General features: G+C 46.2%; 1 protein-coding gene across 4 annotated transcripts in view; it reads left to right on the top strand.

Moving 5' to 3' along the window:
• Positions 1-24,485, top strand: part of TOX2 (TOX high mobility group box family member 2) — a 169,786-nt gene that overhangs the window by 109,715 nt on the left and 35,586 nt on the right. For all 4 annotated transcript variants that reach the window (XM_042980355.1, XM_042980354.1, XM_042980353.1 and 1 more), the window contains one exon: positions 11,413-11,658. In XM_042980355.1, coding sequence (XP_042836289.1) covers positions 11,413-11,658 — 246 coding nt within the window. The remainder of the gene's footprint in view (positions 1-11,412; positions 11,659-24,485) is intronic.

Genomic DNA, 24,485 nt, shown 5'->3' with positions numbered 1-24,485 from the left:
TCAGTTTTTGAAGAGGAGTGTTAGTGTCTTGTTGTGTTTATGATTTTGTTGAATCTTCTTTGTGCCTCTAACAGTCCTTTACATTTTATATTCCTGTGGTTTATCAGTCTACATAAAAGTTTATGTCTGTCATTTCTTCTTAGTAGAATGTATCATTTATCAACTTAAGTATTTCTCTTAGTTCCCTCAGTGCTTTTGCCCTGAATTGTACCTGATTTGTTACTAATTTTGCCACGTCTGCTTTTTACTTACCGGACATATCTGTTTATTTTTAACCTTCTGTGTCATTTTACTTTGGGCATGTCTATTATAAATGACATATGCTGGATTCATTTATTTTAACCAAAACATTAATTTTGATCTTTTAACAAACAGATTAAAATCATTCATATTTATTGTGATTAGTAATATTTAACCTTAGTGCTGTCATTTTATGAAGGTTCTTTATTATCATGTTTCATAGTTCATTCCTATTTTCTTTTTTTCTTTTCAGATTTTTGTTAGGTTGATCAGATTCCATTTTCTTTTCCTTTATTTTGGTTCCTCCAATGGTGTGGAGTTTCTGCTTTCCCTTAAAATTGTAAACAAAAATAGCTAATCAGTGAATTCAGCAAAGTTTCAGGGTGCAAGACTAACACACAAAAATCAGTTATGTTTCTATATACAATGAAATGAGCAGTCCTAAAAGGAAACCAAGAAAACAACTCCATATATAATAGTGTTAAAAAGAAGAAAATATGTAGGAATAAATTTATCCAAGCAGGTGAAAGACTTAGAACACTGAAAACTACAAAACATTCATGAGAGAAATTAAAGAAGACCTAAAAAATGGGAAAGACATCCCATATTCATGGATGGGAAATCATAATTTCGGTGAGATTGCAATACCATGCAAGCAAGCTACAGATTGAGTATAATCTCTATCAAATTTCTACCAAGCTTTTGGGGCAGAAATGTAATTGATGATCCTCAAGTCCATATGAAGCTCCAAAGGACCCTGAGTAGCCACAAAAATCTTGCAAAAGAAGAGAAAAGTTGAATAACACACACTTCCTAATTTCTACAAAGCCACAATAGTCATAACAGTGTGGTACTGTTCCAAGGATAGACATACAGATCAATAGAATAGAATCAAAATAGTCCAGGAATAAACCTCTACCTACATATATGGCCAATTAATTTTTTGGCAAAGATCCCAACACCCTTCGGTGGGGACACAATAGTCTTTACCAAATAGTTGTGAGACAACTGAATGGCCATGTGCAAAATAATGCAGTTGGACTTTACCTCCTGCCATATGCAAAAGTTAAGTCAAAATGGACTCATTACCTTAGTCTCAGAGCTAAAGCCATAAACATCTTGGAAGAAAACATAGGGATAACCCTTCATAACATTGGATTTAGCTGTGGATTTTTAGGTATGACATCAAAAGTATGAGCAACAAAAGATGAATTGATGAAAAATTAGATGAATTGGACTTCATGACAATTACACACTTTGTGCATCCACAGACATTATGAGAAGGGTGAATAGACAGCCTACAGATTGGGAGAAAAACCTGTGCAAATCCTATATCTTATAAGAGTGTGTATCTAGAATACATAAAGAACTCTTATAATACAACAACACAAAGACAACCAAATTTTAAAATGTGCAAAAGATTTGAACAGACATTTCTTCAAAGAAGATATGCAAGTGGCCAGGAAACACATGAAAAGATGCTCAGCATCATTGGTCTTTAGGGAAATACATATCAAAACTATGAGAAGGTACCATTTTATACCCCCTAGGATAGCTGTAAAAAAAAATAGTGGAACATAAGTTGTTGGTGGTGAGGATGTGGAGAGATTGAAACTCTCAGATGTTGCTGGGTGAAAAATGGTTTGATGGTTTCTCATAGTTAGATGTAGAATTACCGTAAACCCAGCAATTCCACTCCTTGCTATATACACAAAAGAACTGAAAAGAGGGACTCTAACAAATATATATACACAAAGAAGCACTAGTCACAACAGCCAAAAGATGGAAATAGCCCACATGTCCATCAGTGGATGAATGGAGAAACAAATTGTGGTATTTACATACAATGGAATATTATTGAGCCAGAAGATGGAATGAAGTGATAACACACTACAGTCTGGATGAACCTCGAAAACATTGTGCTAAGTGAAAGGAACCAGACACAAAAGGTCACATATATGGTTCCATTTATATAAAACTATCCAGAATAGGTAAATCCACTGAAAGAGAAAGCAGATTGGTGGTTACCAGGGGTTGGAGGGGCCAGGAAGAATAGAAACTGCTTAATGGCTATGAGGTTTCCCTTTGGGGTGATGAAAATGTTCTGGAACTAGATAGAAGGGATGGTTGCAGAACACTGGGAACATACTAAAAGCCATTGAAGTCTTAATTTTTAAATGGTTAACTTTATGTGACAGGAATTTCACCTCAATAAAGTTTAAAAATTGTAACAAATATATTTAAACAACTTTTCCTTACACTGTAAATAATTAATCAGTATCTGTAATTTGCTTCTTTAAGGAAAGAAGACACAGCTTCTAGCTGAAATCCTCCAGATTTTTAGTTGGTGATCATTATTAACTTCTTAATCCTATGCTATCTCTTCTATTTTAGGAATCCTTATAAAATAGTCACATTAAATCCTGCAGTCACCTTAACAATAGCTATTTTGAATGAATATAAACTGTAGTGGTTTCTGAGCTCACTCCTTCTAAAATTCCTTTTTTGGGTTTACTTTTCATTCTCTAGGTTTGAGCTTTGACAGTATTTGCTTCAGAAAGGAACAATTTGAAAGAATACACACACACACACACACACACACACACACACACACGCACGCACACAGTATGTATATTTTACTCCCTATGGATGAATTTTTGATTTGTTTGTCATTTTGTTGTAGTAAGTGAAAGAGTATATTCTGATGATTTCATAGAACATAAGCTTATCACCACAACAGGCTTCTGGCCCATTGGCTATTCTTGGATTTGTTCTTCTCTAGCCCCTCCTCAAGGCCCAGAGACCTCCCCTTTGCCCCTGTTTACCCCGCCCCATCTCAAGGAGTCATTGCCTTTGATGTTTACTGAAGACTCTTCCTCCTAGAAACTACAGGGGAAGGCTTACCCTTTCCTGACCCAAAGGGAAAGCCACATACTGGAATCAGCCTAGCATTCTTCCCTTCCTGGAATTCCCTTCCTGGTGCATGAAGAGCCTGTGGCAGTCTGTCCTTCTGCATGCCCCTTCTACCCGAGAAATATTGCTCTGCTCTGAATTCCCATTCCTTAGTTATTTGGAAAGAGAACCACAAATGGGGAAATTGGGGAACAAGGTGATTCTCGCAGCCTCATAACCCACCTCTGTGTGGTTGGTGAGCTCTAACTTCTTGCGTGTTTGTAAACTTCACAACCTGGCCCTGCCATTTGCCTCAATGGTTCTTCTCCTCGACCACTCCCCACAAAGGACAATCAGTTATGGTTTTTCATGCACCACTTCTGGGGAAGGAGGAATGCTGGCCTGATTCAAACCACCTGTCCTTCCCCTGGGTCACAGCCAAGATAAGCCTTCCCCCACATGGAGAATCTTCATGGTCTGCCAGTCCATTCATTTTCTTACTATTCTTGCTTCTTGGTATTTGGTGAGAAGTTCATTTGTTCACTCATTCATTTACTTTTTGAGCACTCATTACTGTTGAAGAAACTGGGGATACAGCAATGACCAAAACAGATGAAAATCTCCTCCATCATGGAGCTGACATTCTAATGGGGTGAGACAGGTAATCAATAAAATGTGTAAGGTGTTAGAAATTGATAAACACACAAAAGTGATCAAAACAAACAGAAAATGGATCATGGCCATGGTTTGCGATTTTAAATCGAACAGTGAGGGTCGAACTCATTGAGAAGGGGATATTTCAGTAAACATGAGTGGCAAAGGAAGGAGCTGTGTGAGTATTTGTGAGAAGAGTGTTCCAGAGAGCAGTGCAAAGGCTCTGAGGCAGAATCATGCGTCGTGTGGCCAGAGTGGCATGAACCAGGAGAATGGTGGGGGATGTCAGGGAGGTGAGGGAGACAGAGGTGTGCGTGAGGGCATTAGACCATATGGCATGTGGTAGGAGGCCATTGTAAGGACCCTGTTCTTCCTCTGAGGGACAAGGGGACCACTGGAGGGTGGTGAGCAGAGGAGTGCTGCGATCTGACATTTTAACAGGATAATTCTGGCCCCCGAGGGAGAAAAGACCATAGCAAGGGTGGAGGCAGGGAAGCCCATCTCTTACTTAGGAGGAGTGAGAAATGAATCTTGAAGAAGCCTCTGATCCAGTGTGGGACAGTGCTGAATTCAGAGTCACAAGACCTGGGTTTGAATCCCATCCAGGACGTACCAGGGACACGACACCCCCACTTTCTGAGCTTCCCCTTCTTCACCTGGAGAGAATAGTCATGTGAGTTCTTTGCAGAACGGATGCGGGTTAAATGGAGAACGCGTGTGGAAAAGCTGGGGTCAATGGCTGGCACACGCTAGGTGCTCAGTAAGAAGCAGTAGCCAAGCGGGTTGGTATTCAGGTGTCACGCATTTAGGATTTGATTGCATCCGAGGGAGACATGTAGTGTTTGCATGTTTAGTTATTTTTAAGTGTGCTAATCGCCTTTTTAAATGAATTGTCATAATTGTGTTATTCCAATATTTGGATACAACATATGCTTATTTTTGCAAAAGGCTTCTGGCTGGTTGGGCTGGTTCCAGTGTGTTGAGGTTTTGGGTTTTAAAAAAGGAATGGACTCGTGCAGTCGTTCAAATCTCATTGGGCACATGCTCCGTACTAGCACCTGTTCTGGGAGCTGTGGGGGCAGGGAGCAGGCAGGAAGGCGGTGGTGGAGAGAGACATGAGCCATGGATAACTGAAGGGTTTCCAGTCTGCCGGGAGGGACCTAGGTGAGCTCTCAACCTGAAGCCTGGTACCCTCCCCATCTGATGTGCTCACTCACCACATTCTAACTGAGCACCTACTGTGTACCATGTGCTATGCTAGGTGCTGGTGACGAGACAGTCTGGTCCCTGTCTTCAGGGGGTCGGGGTGGGGTTGGGGGGGTCACAAGTAAAAGGGAAGTAAAGAATAAAAGATAATTGGAGATGTGTGTGATACTGTGGGGAGCACAAGCAAGGGGCCGAAGAGGGGGAATGTGAAGAGGGGAGTCTTGTTGCGGGATGGGCAGGGGAGCAGGGGGAGGCTTCCTGGGACCCTGCTTTCTGGGATGATATGAGGCCCATGGCTGAGTCCCACCTAAAACCAGTCATCCCTCAGCCCATCAGGCCAAAGACAGACATCACCCCATGGTGTGCAAGCCTGGGGCATGCGGAGGAGGAGTGCAGACCATTCACAGTGAGGGTACCAAGTACATGAGCTGTGTGTTCTTGGAGTAGTTCCTTAACATCTCTAGAACTCTGAGCAAGGGCAACAATGGCGACAATTACAGCCGGCACTGAGAGGGGTGAGTCAGGACTTTTACACAGTTACTTTTTACACAGCCCTGTAGCACCTGCTGTTATTACCTTCCTTTCACAGATGAGGAAACTGAGGCAGAGAGAGGTTAAGTAGTGTGCTTCAAGTCACATACCTAGAGTGTGGCAGAGCCAGGATTCAAACTCAGGCCCTCCTGAGCTTCACCACACACTGTATTCCTGTGCAGTGGGGACAAATATCACCTGTGTCCAGGGCAGTCACAAAGGTTGAGTGAGGTGTATGCTCATGGCATCTGCCCTGGGGCCTGGCTCATACCTGCGCTCAACTAATTATTCTTGAGCTCTTACTTTGTGTCAGGTTCTGGGAAACAGGACCAACAAGGGCTGTCCTAGCAGAACTCACATTGAACTTGAACCAAATAATTATGTAAGCAGTTAGTTAACTGCAGGTTTGATGAGTGCTTCCAAAGAGAATGCAGAGCCACCTGGAGGCATGTAAGGGGCTGTGAGCCACTCTAGAGAGTATCAGGGAAACCATTTAAACCAACCTGTTGTGGAGAGGTGAGTAGAAATTAGATGAAGGGACAGCGTGTGGTGGGCACAGCATTCCAGCAGAGGGAACAGCCTACGTGAGGCCCTGGAGGCAGGCAAGGTCACTGTGGCTACAGGGGTGGTGGGGAGCAGCCACGTGAGGATGACAGAGCCATGTTTGGGACTGGGGGGGCTTTATCCTCAGGACGGTGGGGAGCCATCAAAAGCATTGTAAGCATGGGAGTGGCATGCTGGGGTGATCGTCTTTCTAGAGACCCCTCTGGCCACATGGAGGGGATGCACTGGCAGGGAAAGGAGTGGGCTGTGGGAGGCCAGGACAGAGGCTGCTGCATTTGTCCAGGTAAGAGACAGTGTGGCCTGGACCAGGGCAGTGGCGGTGGGAATGGAGAAAAATGGGTATGTTGAAAAGATAGTTTAGAGGAGTTTCACTAGATTTGAGGAATGACCAAGGGTAAGCCCCAAGTCTGTAGCTTTATTAACTGGATGGAGGACTGGATGAGGGAAACACAGGTGCAGGGTAGGGGAGGGCAACATGACTACCTACAGCTTTGCACATGTTGACCCTGAGTGGTTTGTGAGACAAGAGGTGAAAATATTGGGTGAGGGGAGGTGTTTAGATGCTCAGATCTGGAGCTCAGATGGGTGCCAAGATTGGAGCTGGAAACATGGCAGAGGAGGCAGGTCCCAGTGGGCTGTGAAGTGACTGGGAGATGAGGAAGAGGGGGCTACAGGTGAGGACAGCCCTTTTAAGAAGACAGGTATGGGCCAGAAGGAGGTGGTAGCAGCTGGAGAGGGATGGGGGAGTGTGCAAGACCAGAGACAGATGGGCATGTTTTAGTGCTGATGACAGTGGTCCAGCAGAGGGGGAGGCCAAAAAGCCAGGAGCAAGAAGGGTTAATGGGATGCCCAAGGTCCTTGGACAGATGGGGAAGGATCATCGCCTATAGAAGCAAGGAGCTTGGCCTTAGGAAAGAGGGGTGGCTCTTCTGGCATCACAACAGGAAGCAAGTTGGTACCAAATGGGCAAGTTTGTGGTTCTGGCATCAGGATGCTGTTAGAGTTATTTTCTGTGTTCCCTGGGAAGTAGAAGGTCATCTGGTCATCTGGACTGGGCGAAGGGGCAGAGAAGGTGCTAGAGGATGAGGAAAGAAGACAGTCTAGGGAGAACCGCCGTGGAAATGAACAAGCTGGGAGGGAGTGTTTCCCAGAAGTATGGAAACACCACAGAGAGCTGGTGACCATGATTTCTGGTGAAATTTGATCGAAGCCTTGCTCAGTTCTCTTGGTGAGGGTGAGAAAGGGTGGGTAGTTGGGTTCATATCATGATGGGGGTCTTATAAGCAAGGTGCTAGGCATAGAAGAGCAAAGAGGGTCACAGAGAGCTTTCTCTCCTCTACCATTTCTGATTACTTGGTGGTACTCTGGCCCCTTGTCCTTTCTGCCCCTCTATAGCCATCTCCCTTCACCAAGCCCTGTACCACTCATAGCCTTAACCATAACAGTATGCCAGTTGACCTGTGGGCGCCTTGTCTTGGAGGAGATGCGCTCAAAGGCAAAATTGCATTGACACCCACCAAAGTGCATCAAAACGCAACCTGAAAAACGATTTTCATCCCCCCAGGGAACCATGCTAAGATGTTTGGAAGATTCTCTCTCTCTGTCTCTTTCTCTCTCTCTCTCTCCCCCACCCCCAGACACTCTCCAGTAGAGGTGTACTAGTTTTTAAGCATGGAATGATCAGAATGTATTTATTTGGGAGGTGGGCACTGGGTGCAGAGTGGACAGAGTCTCAGTGGGGGATGGTGCCGGGAGACTCCTTGAAGAGGATACAGATCAGACCCTGTTCCCTCCTAGTGTTGTAACCTGGGTGAAGCCTCTAGATCTTGATTATCTGATTTGTCAAATGGGGATAAATACAGGATTCTTTTAAGAATTGGAGAATTAATTGCATGTCAATTACATCTTAATAAAGCTGGAAAAACTGGGGAACCCGGGAGAACCTGGAAGACATCCATGTCAAGGTAGACTTACCTGGAGAATTAGGGAGATAACCCACACCAGGGTAGATATACCTGGGGAGTTTAGAGAGCTATCCAAGGTCATATTAGACACACATTTGTAATTAGGGAAACATAGGAGGTCATTATAGACATGCCTGGGGTATTATGAGCACATTCCAGGTTTTGTGTCACATGCCTAGGAGATTATGGAGCAAAGACAGAATTGGAGATGGCATGCATATAAAACACCCTGCATGATGGGTATTCAAGGGTCAGGAGGGTTATTATTCTAGGTAAGAGACAGTAAGAAAGAGGGCTGGGTTGGGGTCCTGTGTAAGGAAATGTGCTTTTGATCTGCACCATTTAGAAGGAGGTGTTGCTTTGCCAAGTTCCTCAATAACAAGGCTGGATCAAAGCCTGTTTCTTGGTCCCCAAGCCCTCAATTTGGCCATGACTTGGCACTGCAACTAAGGATTATGTGCACCCAGATTCTTAGGATCTGTGTCACAGGAAAGGACACATTACCTTCCTTTGGAGACAGTATAAATTGGAGGAAGGGGAAGGTGACTGGAGTTAGGCTTCTTTCTAACTGTGTGACTTTGGGCAAGTAAACTCCCCTCTCTGTGTCTTAGTTTCTCTATCTATAAAAGGAGCATATAATACCAGAAACCTCCTTCATTGGGTTGTTGTAAGAATTAACTCATTAAAAGTTTGTAAAGTGCTTGCACCTGGCATATACTATATGCTCAATAAATGCTAGATACTTACATTTTTTGATTTAAAAAAAAAAAAAAAAAGCTTGAGGAATTTGTTTACAAAAGATCTGAGACTTACCAGGACATGGTTTCCACCTATGTGTTGAGCTTCATCAAGAGGGACTGAGTATTCCTTGGTCTCCTCCCCTGGCTATTCTGTTAACCTCAGGTACCAGCTGTGTGTCCCTTATTGAATTAGGTTCAATTCCACAGATATTGATCGAGTAGCTAATATTTTTAGCCACGGAGCTTGAGATGGATGAGATGAGTCCATCCTCCCCTCTCTTTATGCAAATGGAGAAACTGAATCCAGAGAGGGACAATGATCATGCAATAAAGAGATTGGAGCGTACATATAGAGCAGTGAGGCAGGGGTCAGTCCCCAAACCTATGCAAGCCTTTCCTGCCCCATATCCTGAGTCCTGGTCCAGATCTTGGAAGCAGTTTCATGTGATGGGAAGGAGCCAGATCTTGGGGGCAGAAGACTAGGTCCCGTTCCTGATGGTGGTGAATGTCCTTTGCCACCAGCACGATCACTTCTTCCCAGACTGCACGTTGTCCATCTGTGAAATAAGCCCGCAGCAGCCCTGCAGAGGGAGCCAGTGAGCAAGAGATGGCTTGGGCTCTGGGTCCAAGGATGGGTGTGAGTGTGGCAAGGCGCTTATCCTCTCGGAGCATGTTTCTGTAGATATGCAGGGCTCTTCCCCGGGCAGTTGTGGTGAGGTTCAAACATGGTGCCTGAGGAGAAAAGTTTTGACACCAAAGAGGTGTTTAGATACCATGTGCTCCTTGCTCTTGCCACACCTCTACTCAAATCCTACTCACCCTTAGCACTCAGTGGCCTCATCCAACAAGTATTTACTGGGAGCCTACTTACCAGGAAGCAGGTATTGTGTTGGGCTTCAACTACCCTAGTTATTCTAACATACACATTTAACTTATCAAAGAAAACAAGGATGTTGGAAAGATGTTATTTCCCATGTTCTACTCTGGTATTGTGGGGTTCCCCCCCTTTACACATTATGTATTATGATTGTTCTAAGATTTACCATTATATTCGCCGGTACCTCTGGTGTCTTTCTTCAGTTCTGAAATATTCCCAACCATTATCTCTTCAGTTATTCCTCTTCCCTTCTGTCACTCTTCCAGAATGCTGATTGAACAGGTGTCCTTTGGACACCCTCCCTTTGTCCTCAGTGTCCCCTAACTGCTCTTTCCTAGAAGTTTTCTCATATCCATCTTCCCGTCTGCACACATCCTTTCTCTGAGCCCTGATCTATTTCAGAATATAGAAAAGGGGAGTGATCCCCCAGGCTGACATCACCTCGGTACCAAAACCCAATAAGGGCAGAAGGAAAAGAGGGAAACTACAGGCCAGTCTCACTCATGAACTAGATGCAAAAATCCTGAACAAAATGTCAGCAATCAAGATCCAGCAATGCATAAAAACAGTAATACATCATGACCAAGTTTATTCCAGAAATGCAAGGTTGCTTGAACATTTTCTAATGTTAAACCAAGTGAAGTAATTTACCATATTAACTGTATTAAAGGAGAAAAGTGACTTGAGCCTTTCAGTAGATGCAGGGAGCAGGAGTCCAATAAAAACAACAACAACAACAGCAGCAGCAGCAGCAGCAACAACAAAAACCCATGCACAGTTGAAAGAAAAATAAACACCTTGACAAACTAGGAATGCCCTCACTCTGTTACAGAATTCCTGTAAGAGCCTATGGCAAACATTGACCTTAGTGGTAAAACACTGAGCTATTTAAGATAAGGAAGAAAGCAAGGGTCCCCACTTTCACCATTTCTATTCAGCATCGTCCTGGAGCTTCCTTATCAGTGCAGTAAGGTGGAGAAAACAACAAACAAGGATTAGAGAGGAAGGTGCCCAGTATGGCTCCTAGCTTGTGCTCCTGGGGGATGTTTGTGCCATTTACCAAGATGCGAAAGACCAAGAGAGGACCCAATTGGACTGGGTGTTCAGGGCACACAAGGGAAAGGCATCCAACTGCTGTGGAAGCCTACCAGGCAGGAAATCAGGATACTTCAGCTCCACCCCAACTCTTCAACTAACCTTGGATGGGCCACTTTCCTCTTGGTGTTTGTTTGTTGGTCTTTTTAAGATTTTAAGTAATCTCTTCACACCCAACATGGAGCTTGAACTTAGCCCTGAGATCAAGAGGCGCATGCTCTTCCAACGGAGCCAGTACCTCTGGTGTCTTTCCTCTGGTGTCTTTCCTCTGCCACTTTCTTCTTGGACCTGAATTCTCCCATCTGTAAAATGGGTGGGTATAGGAAGATGGGATCAAAGTGGACTGCAGTGGCCAGATCTGAATGGAAAATGAAGAAGAGAGGGGAGGGAACAAGAGCTGGTCCCATTCTCCAAGAGGGCAGGTTTTTGTATACAGACCCTCTAGTGAGAGGGAGCACCCATTTAGAGATGGGGCAGGAACCTGACCAAGTCATAGGGCCATTTTGACTGTCTGCCTTGCAGAGGGATCATCCCTTCTTTCCTTTGCCAAGAAGTTGTTACCATTGTTGCTGCTCTTATTGGTGCTATTAAACATGTTCTGCGGTTGTAAGACACTGACTCCTAACAATATGCCCCTTTGATGTTTTAGACCTACAACAGCCAGAGCGAGAGCAACGAAGACTATGAGATCCCCCCGATAACACCTCCCAACCTCCCTGAGCCATCCCTCCTGCACCTGGGGGACCACGAAGCTGGCTACCACTCGCTGTGCCACGGCCTCACGCCCAACGGACTCCTCCCTGCCTACTCCTACCAGGCCATGGACCTCCCAGCCATCATGGTGTCCAACATGCTGGCCCAGGACAGCCACCTGCTGTCGGGCCAGCTGCCCACGGTGAGTCCTTTTCCCCCACCATTGTTCCTGCTGGTTACAGTAGGGAAATGGGTTAAGAAAGCAGAATGCCAATGTTTTGTGTGCTTGTGTGCAAGGTGTGGGCTTGGATGTTTGCATGGGGGTCTGAAGAATATGAGGGCTGGGCATGGAGAATAATCTGTGTCTTCACACAGGTAGCTTCTGGAACTCTCTTTATAATATCTTGGTATTATTTGTTTTGTCATTATTTCTAATGGTATAATCTCATCTTTATTTTTATTTTATAATGGCCTTATTGGGATAGAATTCACACACCATACAACTCACCCTGTTAGAGTATACAACTCAGTAGGTGATACACAGGGTTGTATGAACATCAACACAGTCCATTTTGGATCATTTTCATCACACTGAAAAGAAACCCTGTACCCCTTAGTCATCATTCTCAACACCCCCAGCCCTACAACCCCCAGCCCTAGGTAACCACTGATCTACTTTCTATTTCTAGATATCTGCCTATTCTGGACATTTTATATAAATAGAATCATAATAGTTTTAAAATAATTGTATTTTGGGGGCGCCTGGGTGGCTCGGTTAAGCGTCTGACTTCGGCTCAGGTCGTGATCTCACAGTTTGTGGGTTCGAGCCCCGCATCTGCCTCTGTGCTGTCAGTTGAGAGCCTGGAGCCTGCTTCAGATTCTGTGTCTCCCTCTCTCTCTCTGCCCCTTTCCCGCTCACGCTCTGTCTCTCTAAAAACGAATAAATGTTAACAAAAATTAAAAAAAAAATTGTATTTTGTATCTTGTTTAAACTACCAGGGAGGAGGGTGGTTCCTGAGTTAAAGTTTTCAGGATAAGTAGAAATGCGGCAGGCAGACTAGGGCAGGAAAGTACTTTCCAGGTTGGGAGAACAGCATGTACAAAAGTAACAGGCGGGAGGGCTCGCGTCATGCTTGGAGACAGCATGTGGTTCATTTTCTTTATAGGGCTGGAGAGAAAGGACTTGGAGCAAGAGAAAAAGAGGAGGTGAAAGAGCTAGCAGGGCCTGGACCACAAGGGTCCTGAATCCCATGAAAAGGAAATGTATGATTTCTTAGCATAATGGCGGATTTAAACAATCAAGATCTATAGAAAACTAGCACAGCATTGCTTGTATAATAGAAAAAGACCCTTAAGGGAATTGTAGTACTTCTCCTGAGTAACTATGATTCCTGTTTAGTTTCTGCTTTTTCCTTCACAGTTAATATTATATACTAGTCACAAGTCTTAAGTTCATTTCTAAGTGACAGGGACCAATCTCAAACTAGCTTACGCAAAAAAGTCTGAAATATCCAGGGGCGGACACGGGGTTTCAGGCATGGCTGGATCCAGAAACCCCAGTAGTGTCATTAGGTCCCTATTCTATGCCCATTTACACGCAGCAGGCATGGTGGCTGCTGGTAACCAACATCTTCCCTGACATCTCTGGCAAGTGGCAGTCTAGGTCTTCTGGATGGAGGTGGGAGGGACCACGACGGAGCATGGCTGGACCAACCATTGTGTCCAGGAGGAACAGTCTTTGATATTGTCAGCTTGGGTCACAAATTCACCAGTGGCAGAGGAGAAGGGACTTCATAGTTGATTTCCTATCAGAATCACTTGGTATTGGGTGGATCACTTTCATCTCTGCAGGGGATACTCAGAGGCCACAGCCACGTGTTTGGCCCAATTCTAGCTGATGCCCGGGACCTTTGGGCATGCAGTGTGTATTCTAACAATCTTGACTGTGTTTTATTTATTCCTTACTCTTATTATCACCAAATCTTCTTGCTTAAAAAAAAAAAAAAAGCTGGTATCCTCTATGTATTGTTGTAAACTACATCACATTTTTTTCTTCTTTGAATCCAGGTGAGAAGTAAAAGGAGGGAGAGGCAGAGGGGAGAGGGAGGCAGCCAACTCAAGCTCCACATCTTGTAACGTTCAGGGTCTGACTCAAGTGCTCAGTGGAAATGGATCCTCCATTTTTTGAGGAATGCTTTTCTTTGGGGCCCATCAATAATGCAGGTCCTTGGTTTCCTCTTCTCTAAGAGACCTCAGGATTCCAGAGCCATATGCTTTTAATTCCACTTTTTTAGAATGCTGTGCCTTAGCTGCCTGCACGGCTAATTGCTCACAAGGCATCACTACTCCAGACCATCTCTTTTGGGGAATTATGGTAACACAAGCAAGGGCAGGGCCCGCAGACGCCTCTGGCATGTGCCCTGGGAAGGGCTGTGAATGCAGGGGTGAGTATGGCTGTAGTCCTGGGCGGCAGTGCTGCGGGCCTCTGGTGTGGTGGACAGGGGAGACAGTGGGTTAGTGGCTAGCGTGTGGGCTCCAGAGTCTCACAGACCTGCCTTAGATCCTGGCTCCACCTCCCGAGCTTCATTCCTTTATCTTGGAATCATAACAGTACCCACCTCAAGACTGCAGTGAAGTGTATCTGAGATAATGTGTGCAGTCTTAGCAAATGCCTGGCAGAGAGCAAGCGATCAGGGAATATTTATTATTAGTAGTAGTAGTAATAACAATGAATTCCCACCAGAACCAAATGGCAATGTTTTCCGTGAACCTCCCTTACCTAAAGGAACAGATTGCAGATGCTCTTAGGTACTTTTGTAGGGCCACCTGATTACAGTAGCTCTGATAATTACAAAGAATGCTGTCTGTTAATCAAAAATGATCTTCTGATCCTTCCTCCTAGGATATGTTTTGGTTGGGCTCGGTCCAAATAGGCACTTTGAGTCATTTTCCATATTTCTTTATAACTAGCTCATGTTAAAGGTGCTTCACAAATTCAGATAGCTTGAATTCTTTCATTAGTTTTCAAGGGTTTGCTGAGTTTTATATTCCCTTGTTATGTAATGAAAGATAAGCTAAACTTTCTTATCCAGGGGAGGGCTACCGGAGCAAATGGGAAACCGGGTAAGCACAGGTCCATCTGTCGGGACTGTCTGGTGAAGAGAGACAAGGCGCCCTTAGAGACAAGTTTTTAAAATTTGTCTGAGCTGTAGGACGCAGGTGTGTGTCTGTGTGCATATGGACGTGCACACTGAGGGTGGGGCTGGAATTTGCTTCGCCACCTGCTAGGTGTCAAGCCTGGTGCAGAGGGCTTTACAAACTGCTCACACACTGCTCCCAAGAACCGAGTGCCACATTACAATAAGGAAACGGAGGCTTGGAGCAGGCAGGTGATTGTATTGGTTTCCTGTGGCTGCTGTAACAAATTGTCACAAACATGATGGCTTAAAACAACCAGAAAGTGATTCTCTCAGAGCTCTGGAGGCTACAGGTTGAAATCAGTGTCACTGGGCCAACCTCAAGGTGTCTGGAGGGGTGAGTTTCCTCCGGAAGCTCTGGGGAGATTCCATCCCGTGCTGCTTCTTGCTTCTGAAGGTTGCTGGCCATCCTTGGCTTGTGGCCACAACACTCGAACCTCTGGCCTGTCTTCACATGACCTTCTCTTATGTCAGTATAGTCTCCTCTGCCTTTCTCATAAGGACACTTGTGATAGCATTTAGGAATAATCTAGGATAATCCCTCCATCTCAAGAGCTTTACCTTAATCACACCTGCAGATTTTTTCCCAAATACACCTTCCAGGGATTAGGACCTGACATTTTTAGGGAGCTGTTTTCAGCCTGTGGTATGGTGATCGACCATGCAGCAGCCTTTATTGAGAGCCTGCTAAGCACCAGGCATTGTCTGAGCCCTGGGTCTACAAGACGCCCTTTATGCACACACATATATAATGTATGTAAATATATGTAAATAATATATGTAATATATATGTATATTACATATGTATATGTATATTACATATTACATGTGTATACATGTGTATATATGTATATATGTAATATATATGTATATATGTAATAATATATGTAAATATATGTTTATATATGTAAATATATGTATAAACATATATGTAAATATATGTTTATTATTTATTTTGAGAGAGAGAGCATGAGTAGGGGAGGAGCAGAGAGAGAGAGAGAGAGAGAGAGAGAGAGAGAGTCTCAAACAGGCTCCATGCTGGCAGCACAGAGCCCAACACAGGGCTCGAGCCCATGAACCGTGAGATCGTGACAGCAGAAACCAAGAGTCAGATGCTCAAGCGACAGAGCCACCCAGCCGCCCCTACAAGATGCCCTTGAGGAACTCCTGGAGCAGGCAGAGAGACAGGTGAAGACTCTGTTTCTGCTATGTGTGCCCAGAAGAGGCACCTTTAGGAAGTGATGAGCTGACACATAGCAGCTTCTACAAACACTGTATGAATAAATGAATGAATGAATGCATGCATGTCACACAGTTGTTGAGAAACAAACCCAGAATTCCAGCCCCGCTCTGTCTGCTCCCATACACCTCTCGGTTTCACCAGGTGCCTGAGAGATGGAGCAGCTGGGCTGCAGGGCCGCAGGCGGCACAGGTGTTCCGATGGGCAGGAGGTCACAGATGCTATTTGGACAGGTTGAGATGCATCAAGGATGTTGTTCCTGGAGATGTGGTTGAGGCCAGAGCGTTTGACAGCCATCTCGTTTATGCCCAGCCCTTTCGGCTCTGGTCCAGAGGCCGCCGATTCCTTCTGGTCCCCCACCCTGGCCTGGTGGCCTCCTGATGTGCGTGGCCGCCGGCTTTTCCGCTTTTAAGGTATGGCTACTGGCAGGAATCCTGTGCAGTATTGGAATTGGGCCCCTTTTACAAAATTAAATATGCTTAAAGCTTCTCCCTCGACTTCAGCGTCTTAACTGATTAAACATTCATTTCCAAGACAAAAAGAGTCAATTTAGTATGAAAGATACATTTTGCTGGTTTAATTTAAAGCACTGCCCCTCCATCTGACCCCTATTTTCATAACTCAATAATTTTATCCTGTGTTGATTGTCTCATTTTGAGAGAGATATTGTATGTATAAATCAGGTTCTAAAATACCCAAAGAAACTGGAAGAGTGGAATTTATTAAGCGGCCTCTGTTAAGTCTGAAATAATTTATTTTGGAGTCGTCCTTGGGAAACGTTCAAGCTTACGGTCCTGGCACACCCAGGAGAGGAATTCTCCTGGGAAGGGCCAATGCTGGATGCTGCCAGACAAGTCCCGGGGAACCTGCACCTTCTGTGAGACCAGAGAGAGTTGTGGGAGAGTCTTGAGTGGGTGGAGATGGGTGTGATGGAAAATGAGTTCTGGCAAAGTTGTCCCCGCCCCAGCCATGGGTTCTGGTGGTTTGGGAAATGTGGGGTTTCCCTAAGCCGAGCCCTGGGAGTCACTGGAACTGAGTGGTCCAGTCTTAGTCCTCAGCACAGGCGTGGCATACAAGTGTCATTCAAGCGTTCTCTTCCAGAGTTGACTGTTGTTTACTGTTTCTGGGGCCTTTGACAATTACTGTCTCTCCCAACCTCAGTTTTCCCATCTATTGAATGGGGATTGAGATTCCAGCTCTGGTGAACTCACCAACGGGAAAATGGGAATAATTGCTCTGTCCGCTAGGACACATTGAACAAGTATATGGGTTTGAGGTTGGATAGACCCTCCACTACCACCACCACACATGTCACTGGCCCAGGAGCCTCAGATCTTACCAACTTGGATTAAAATCCTGGGTTCTAGACTGGTAGTTTTAGATACTTTGTGTTCTATGTCCCTGTCCCAAAGCATCTTGGTAGGACTGGTCCTTCTCCCACACAGAGTGGGCTAGGGGCCATGGTTCAGGGACCCCATGCCAAGTGAAAGGTCTTTTCCAGACTAGTATCCTGGGGTAGGCTGCTGGGGAGGGAGCTGGGCATTCTTAGTTTCCACTTCTCCCCCTTGTTTAGAGGTGGTTCCCATGAGAGAGCCTGCAGCTCTGGGTTAGGGCCTGGGGACTGGGGCAAAGTCTGTATTGACTCTGGGAGGTCCTTGATATATGTCCTAACACCTACACCCTTCTCTTCCTGTTCTCTGCTCTTCCCCTCCAATCTCCTCTCTCTCTCTCTCCTCCCTTCCCTGCCTTATTCCTCCTCCCCCAGGAGATTTGGTCTACCTCTATTTGATTCTCACAAGTTGAGATGCAGGGGATTCCCCTCCTCAGTCTGAGAAAAAAGGACCAAAGACACCGCCCCCCACCCTTGTCTGGATTACTGAGCCACAGTGGGCAGTAAAGACCACCAATCAGACTATTCATTTTGTTGCCCTTAATGCATTTAATTTATTTTTTTGTTTGTTTTGGTTTATGATTGTATCAGTTTTTGCTGTGTAACAAGCTTGAAGCAAACAATGAACTTTTATTATTTCTTGTGATTCTGTGGGTCGATAGGTCTTTTATCTGGATTAGCTTGTCTGATTCCTGGGGCCAGGGTACAGCTTGGCTGCGACGGCCTGGTCTAGGGCGGCCTTGTTCACATCCTGGCAGTTGGCCTGATACTGGCTGGGGCCAGTGGTCTCTCATCCCATAGTGGCCGGGCCTGTTTACATGGCAATGGCCACAGGGTTCCCAACAACATCAAGGAAGGACAGGCCCCAAGTGCAACTACATTTCTTTTTTTTTTCTTTTTTAATGTTTATTTATTTTTGAGAGAGAGACATACAGAGTGCGAGTAGGGGAGGGGCAGAGAGAGAGGGAGACACGGAATCCAAAGCAGGCTCCAGGCTCTGAGCTGTCAGCACAGAACCCGATGCAGGGCTCGAACTCACGTAGCTCAAGATCATGACCTGAGCCAAAGTCGGACTCTTAACCAACTGAGCCACCCAGGTGCCCTGAATCACTTTTCAAACCTCTGCTTGCATCACGTTTGCTGATGTCCCACTGGCCACAGCAAGGCATATGGCCATGCCTAGATTCCAGGAGTGAAGAAATCGGCCCCTCTTCTTGAAGGGAGAAATATCAGTGTCACACTGCAGAAAGGTGTGGATGCAGGAAGGGCAGGAATTTGTGGCTGTTTTTGAAATCTGTCGTGATAGTGTTTTGTTTGGCTTATGTGCTTTTGTTTTCTTGACGTTTAGTATCACCTACTAGTTAGGAGCATGGGCTCTGGAGTTAAGTTGACCCAAGTTCAAAGCCCAGCTTCACTATTTGTTACCTTTTACCCTGAAACTCAGACCAAGAGGTTAATCCTCTATGAGGCTCAGTTTCCTCATCTGTAAAATGGAGGGAATGTTACTTGCCTTGTAGGAACTTGTGAAGATTTAATGATCAGATGTAGGAAAAGTGCTCAGCTCAGTGCCTGGCACACATTGGACATTCATAATAAATGTGAGCTACTCTATTAATTTTGCTGGTGGAGTTTGGGTGGCTTCAGCCTCGTCTCTGTCCAGCCTGAACTGTTAGGGGGTCGGCTTTGTTGGGGCAGTAAGTAGTCAGGCTGGCTCACCTGCAGGGGCCCGGGCCCAGGGTTGGGTGTTGGGAAAGGCAGGTCAGAAGCTCAGGTGGAGTGGGTAGGGAGAGGGCCCCAGCTCAAGAGCGGGCTGGAGGAGAGCATGTTACCTCCACTGGGACCTCAGTTGGGGCTCAGAGCTTAAAAGCAACTGCAAATTGACAGTCCCACTACCTGCCAAGAAGGCAGGGCCCCTAGCCTGAATGGCTCAGTCAGCTGGGTGTCTAACTCTTGATTTTGGCTCAGGTCATGATCCCAGGGTCATGGGATCAAAGCCCTGCGACCAGCTCCATACTGAGCATGGAGCCTGCTTTGGATTCTCTCTCTCCCTCTTCCCCTCTCCCTCACTCACACTCTATCTCTAAAAGAAATAAAAATAAAGACAGAAAAAAGAAGGCGAGGACCCTAAACCCAACTTTTCTGGGATGCTTGACGGGGAGCAGGATCCATCTCAGTAAAAACAAGGGGCTCACGGAGATACCCCAGCTTGGGCTTTTCCTGGGTGCCATGTTTTTGTCTAATTCCCCTCAGGGGGTGGGAATGGGGGTGCTGGTCTCTGAAATGGGCCTCTGAGGATCCATAAGTGGGGGTAACCAGACGCCCGGAGGTTTCTTTATATTCAGCAGAGTGTGGATGAGACTCCCGCCCCCTGTTTTTCAGAGGCAGTAAGCAAAAGAAATATGTCTTTTTACATTTTATAAAACTCAGAAAAATGGCTTTAAACAGCTTTTGCTCTCCTGCTATAATTATTTATTTTCAAACACTCCTGCAGGGGACTGCTCCGTTTTCTTATCCTGCACTCCTTTTTCTCATAAATGAACCATCACTTCAATAAATCATTATGAAAACAGAGACTAACACCAGCTCTGAAAGGTTGAAAGATTTATGTAACACATTTATGTTTCCCATTTTCTCATTCTGGTACTCGGCTGCAAAAGCTAAGCTAATAAAAGCTGCTATTAATATTTCTTGTTGCCTAGCAACCCCAGAGCGGGAGTAATAGCTTCAGCTAGAAAAATAGATGACCGATAAGGAAAAATTCAATTCTTTTATTATCTCAGGGGGAAATGGCCTTTTACTGGAACATTATGATGTACGAGTGTGAAGTTGAACACAAAAGATTTTTTTGTGTGTTTGTTTTTCTATTTTTAATGAACATTATTTTACCTCCACTAACTCTTTTAGGGCACTTTTGTTTTCCTTTTGCTCTCTCCCCCCGCCCACCCCATCCCTCATGCTTAATTTAGCAGCTATAGTAGTTAAGAACCTGTCAGCGTTTTTTAGTTTAAAAATGGTTTTTGCAAAGGTTTATAACTCGGTCATAAAAATTCACTCCCTGTGAAAACTCAGGCCAGTGATAAGCCAACACACAGGCTAGTTCTCTGCGAGCAGACTCCCGTTGGTTGAGAGATAAGACTTGTGGTTTTCACTAAAAGAAAGGTCGGAAAAGAACAGAATGTGTTCTTTTCTGTGTCCCAGTTTCCTTTGGAATCTGGGGGTGCTGTCTCTTCTGAGAACTGTTTGCTCTAAAGTTTGAGATGTGTTCAAAGGGGAAAAGGTGGGGGCTTAAGCATTTATTGAATACCTGCTGTGTACAGATTGGTCCCATTGCTTCCTCCCAGCAACCCGTTATTACCCCTATTTTTCAGCTGCAGAAACTGAGACGTAGAGAGGCCAAGCAACTAGCCCAAGGTAGCATGATGCCACGATGTCTCACACATCCATTCATTAGCATTGGGCTTCTCAACCTAGCACCACTGACACCTGGGGCAGGAAGGCTCTCTGTGGTGGGGGCTGCCCTGTGCCTTATAGGATGTCCAGCAGTGTCCCTGGCCTCCACCCACTATTCCTGGCCTCTGGGAGCTCTCTGTCAGTCAAAATCACAATAAAAAATGCCTCCAGTGGGTGCCAAATGTCCCCCGGGGCATAAAATCAACCCTTGTTGAGGACCACTGCATGCTGTTTCTTCTGTTTGGAAGGCTCTTCCCCCCTGTCAACCTGCTCAACTCCTTTTCCTGTGTTAGGACCCAGCTCAGAAGTCATCTTCTCTCTGAGGCTGTCTGGACCCTCTGGGCTGGGAGTAGGGCGAGGAGAGTGGGGCATTTGCCTCCATCTAAAAATTTAAGAGAGGGCCAAAAAACTCAGTGATCAAGATAAACAGTATCTTACTGCAGTATTTTTTTTAATCAAAATTACCACAAAAAACTATGATGAGCAGTATATGAAAAGTTTGAATAAAGGTGAGATCAGTCTGAGTTCATGGATACAGGCAGCTGTCTGTGCTACCAGCCTGGGACAGCCTGAAGGCTGGGTCTGTGCTTAGGCCTTCCTCTGGCACCGGCATCTGGCAAAGGGCCTACCTTAGCGGATAACCCTCAACATCTGTTAATTGACTGAATGAATGGGAGAAGAGAGATGGCTTGTCCAAGGTCATGGAGTGAGGAGAAAGGGGGAGCGAGAACTTGAACCTGCGCCTCTGGCTCCAAACTCAGTGCTCTCTGCACCCTTCTGGCTGTGTACAGGTGAATGGGGGTTGCCTGCAGAGCTGTTGGTACCTAAGCCACGGAGGACTCAAAGATGCCCTGGGGGGCTCATAACGTGGAGGAGGGGCCAGGTAACAGCAGCCATGATTTTAGGTTGGTGTCCACCTGGCTCTCTCTACAGCTCTCACTTTAGGCTTATAACCCGCTTCCCAGGCAGCAGCTGGCAGCTTTCTGAGGCAGAGCATCTCCAAGAACAGAACCCTGGTGGCCAGCCCCTCAGAGCACTGTTGTCCACGTTCACTGTGGTCACAGATTCCTTATCTTGGCCTTTGGAGAGCGAGGACCACATCTTGTTGGACCCCATATCCTCTTGGCAAACTTTTCCTAAACGAGTGGCTGAATTACCTCTAACTGTAGTCTGCTAACATTTATTTAGCACTTATATGTGCCTGGCACCCACTTAAGCCCTTTATATTTGTCATCTCATTTGGTCCTTCACCCCAAGAAGGAGGTATTCTTATTGTTGCTCCTTTACAGATGAAAAAGCAGAGGCTTAGAGAGACAAATCACTTGGCCACACAACTATCAATGGTGGCCCCAAGATTTGAACCCTGGCAGGCTGACTCCTGGGTATTGTAGTATCTAACCTGAATACCCTTCGGATGAGTGAGTGAATGAAGAATGAGCAAGGGAGTGAGCCAGTCAGGACTGAGACCCACTTCATCTATTCGACTCTGTGTCAGGCCATTCATGTTCATAAGTAAGCACAGCATGAAGCATGAAATGCTAGCTTGGGACAAGGAACACATGAATCCCGAGGAGTTCAGAGGAGAGTAGTAGCAGAGAAGGCTTCCTGGAAGAGGTGGCCTTGGAGGTGGGCCTCAGGGGCCGGAGAAAAGCAGCAGAAGCCTGAGAAAAGGAAATTTCACACCTGTGCAAACTTCCTTGTTCAGACCCCGTCACCACCGTTTCTGCTGGGATTCGCAAAACAGTTTGTGATGTCTTATGATTGCCCAGGTAGCCTCTGGTGCCCACCCTCTCCACCCCCTGCCGGGCTCCTAATTGGAGCCATGACCCTCTGGCCGCAAACAGTGCAAGGGCCAGACATTTAACTTCCATTCTGGGCAAGATGCCAAGCTTGGCAGACTACCTCTCCCCCTGAGACCTGCTCCAAGTCATGAGGGAGAGTTCAGGGAAAGTCCCAGCAGCATCCGTCAGCCGCAGCTGCAGCATTACCCGGCATAATGGCCCTTTCCTCCGAGTGCATATTCAGTACCATGTTTGGGAAAATGAGCTTTTAATGTACCGTCGGCATTGCTCAGAAGCCATCTCCGGCTCCGCAGAGTGTCTGGAGCACATAAAACTTGAGATCTATTGGAGTCATTTTCCCCCTGCTCCGGCTGGATAATAAAAAGTCAGTCTCCGCTCTTTCTCTCGTCTTGTGGCTTTGTCCATTTAGAACTCAGAGTCTTTAGAAAAGGCAGCAAGACAAATAAAACTCATCTAAATATTAAGGCTCCAGAGGAGAGCGTCGGTGCACTATTGAAGCCGAGGGGCCAAGAGCACCTCGAGGAGTGTCCGTGGGAGATTTCCGCTCACCAGTGGGGATGGGCTGTGGCCGCGGCTGTGGTGCTGCCTCCTGGTGTCCAAGCAATAGTGCATCATGGGAGCCTGGAGTCCCAAGGTCCCTGTTCTGCCCTGCTGGGTGGTCTGGGGGCATTATTCTCCCTCTCTGAGCCTCAAGTAGGGTGGAGCTGATGCTATTTACCCACCAGGGTGGTGGTTAGGGTCAAATGTGCTAATAAAATGCTTCTGGTGCTTAGCTTTATGTGTGGGTTGCAGCAGTGTCTCATATGGGTTTGTGGACTGACTGAATGAATGAATGAATGAACAGCAAATGCTGCCTGTGGAAACGGTGTCACAAACTGTAGGGCGTTGCCTACGTCATAGGTGGCGAGCAAGCCAGATGGGGTCCCAATAGCTTATTCCGTCTCACAGTAAAATCCACCTTGTCTCATCTAACCTTGGCGGGAGATGGAATTATCCTCATTTTACAGATGTGTACCTGAGACTCTGAAGGCAAGTGGCTTGTCTGAAGACACACAGCCAGGAAGTGGAGGAGGCATGATGGGAACCTTGTTCTCTTGACCCCAAGTATCTTGTGCCCTCAACATTGTACAGAAGCATTCCTGACCCCAGCCCCCAGCCCCCGCCCTGCACCTCTGAACTGGGGGCAGGACCCTCACCCCTGTCAGTCCAGCCAGTGAGGGGCGGTCAGAGCTGTCACCTGAGACAGAGCTAGTAGGAGGGACAAAAATGGCCCCCGGGGCTCTTTCTCCAAACTCTTGGTAGCAAGGTCAAAGGAAAGGAACTTTGGGGTGAGTAGTTGGAGCCTGTCATTGGGCTGAGCCTGTCACATGGAGCCATGGGCCTGGGATGCTGGAGCCTTGAGGAGTCTCTCCCGAATAAGCCATTGTGAGTTTTCCCTGTCACCCCAGAAGCTGACGAGAGACCTGGGGTGAGGAAACCCGGGTTCCCGTCCCACCTCTGCCACCACTAATGGATTACGTAAGGCCAGCCACTTTCCTCCCGGCCTCACATTCTTCATATGTTGAGTGGGCAAACCCCACATTGCCACAGGGAGTCGAGGAGAGAGGATGTAGGTATAGAGAGCATCTCTGAAATGTGTCCTGCATGGGCCCTGCAAGGGGTTGTTGTCACTGGAGTTGCAGGTCAGAGCCACAGGTCAAGGAGCCTAGGGGCTTGGGAGAGAGTGCTCTGGGGTCAGACATCTGCACGTGTAACCAGTTGTGTGACCTCAGCCAGGCCACTTGACCTGTCTGGGCCACAGTTTCCTGACGGGGTTGTTGTGAGGAGTGAATGGTAGGTGCTGTCCAGATCCGCATTAGAGGGAGGTCCGCCTGGTCCCACAGGGAACTCTCAAGCGTGAATCAGACCACAGAGTTGCCAGCATTGGTGCCCTTGGGTGAGGTGTGAGTC

Source organism: Panthera tigris, chromosome A3 (genome assembly GCF_018350195.1).
Source record: "Panthera tigris isolate Pti1 chromosome A3, P.tigris_Pti1_mat1.1, whole genome shotgun sequence".
Lineage (NCBI taxonomy): Eukaryota > Metazoa > Chordata > Mammalia > Carnivora > Felidae > Panthera > Panthera tigris.
This window is presented reverse-complemented; position numbering and strand designations above follow the sequence as displayed.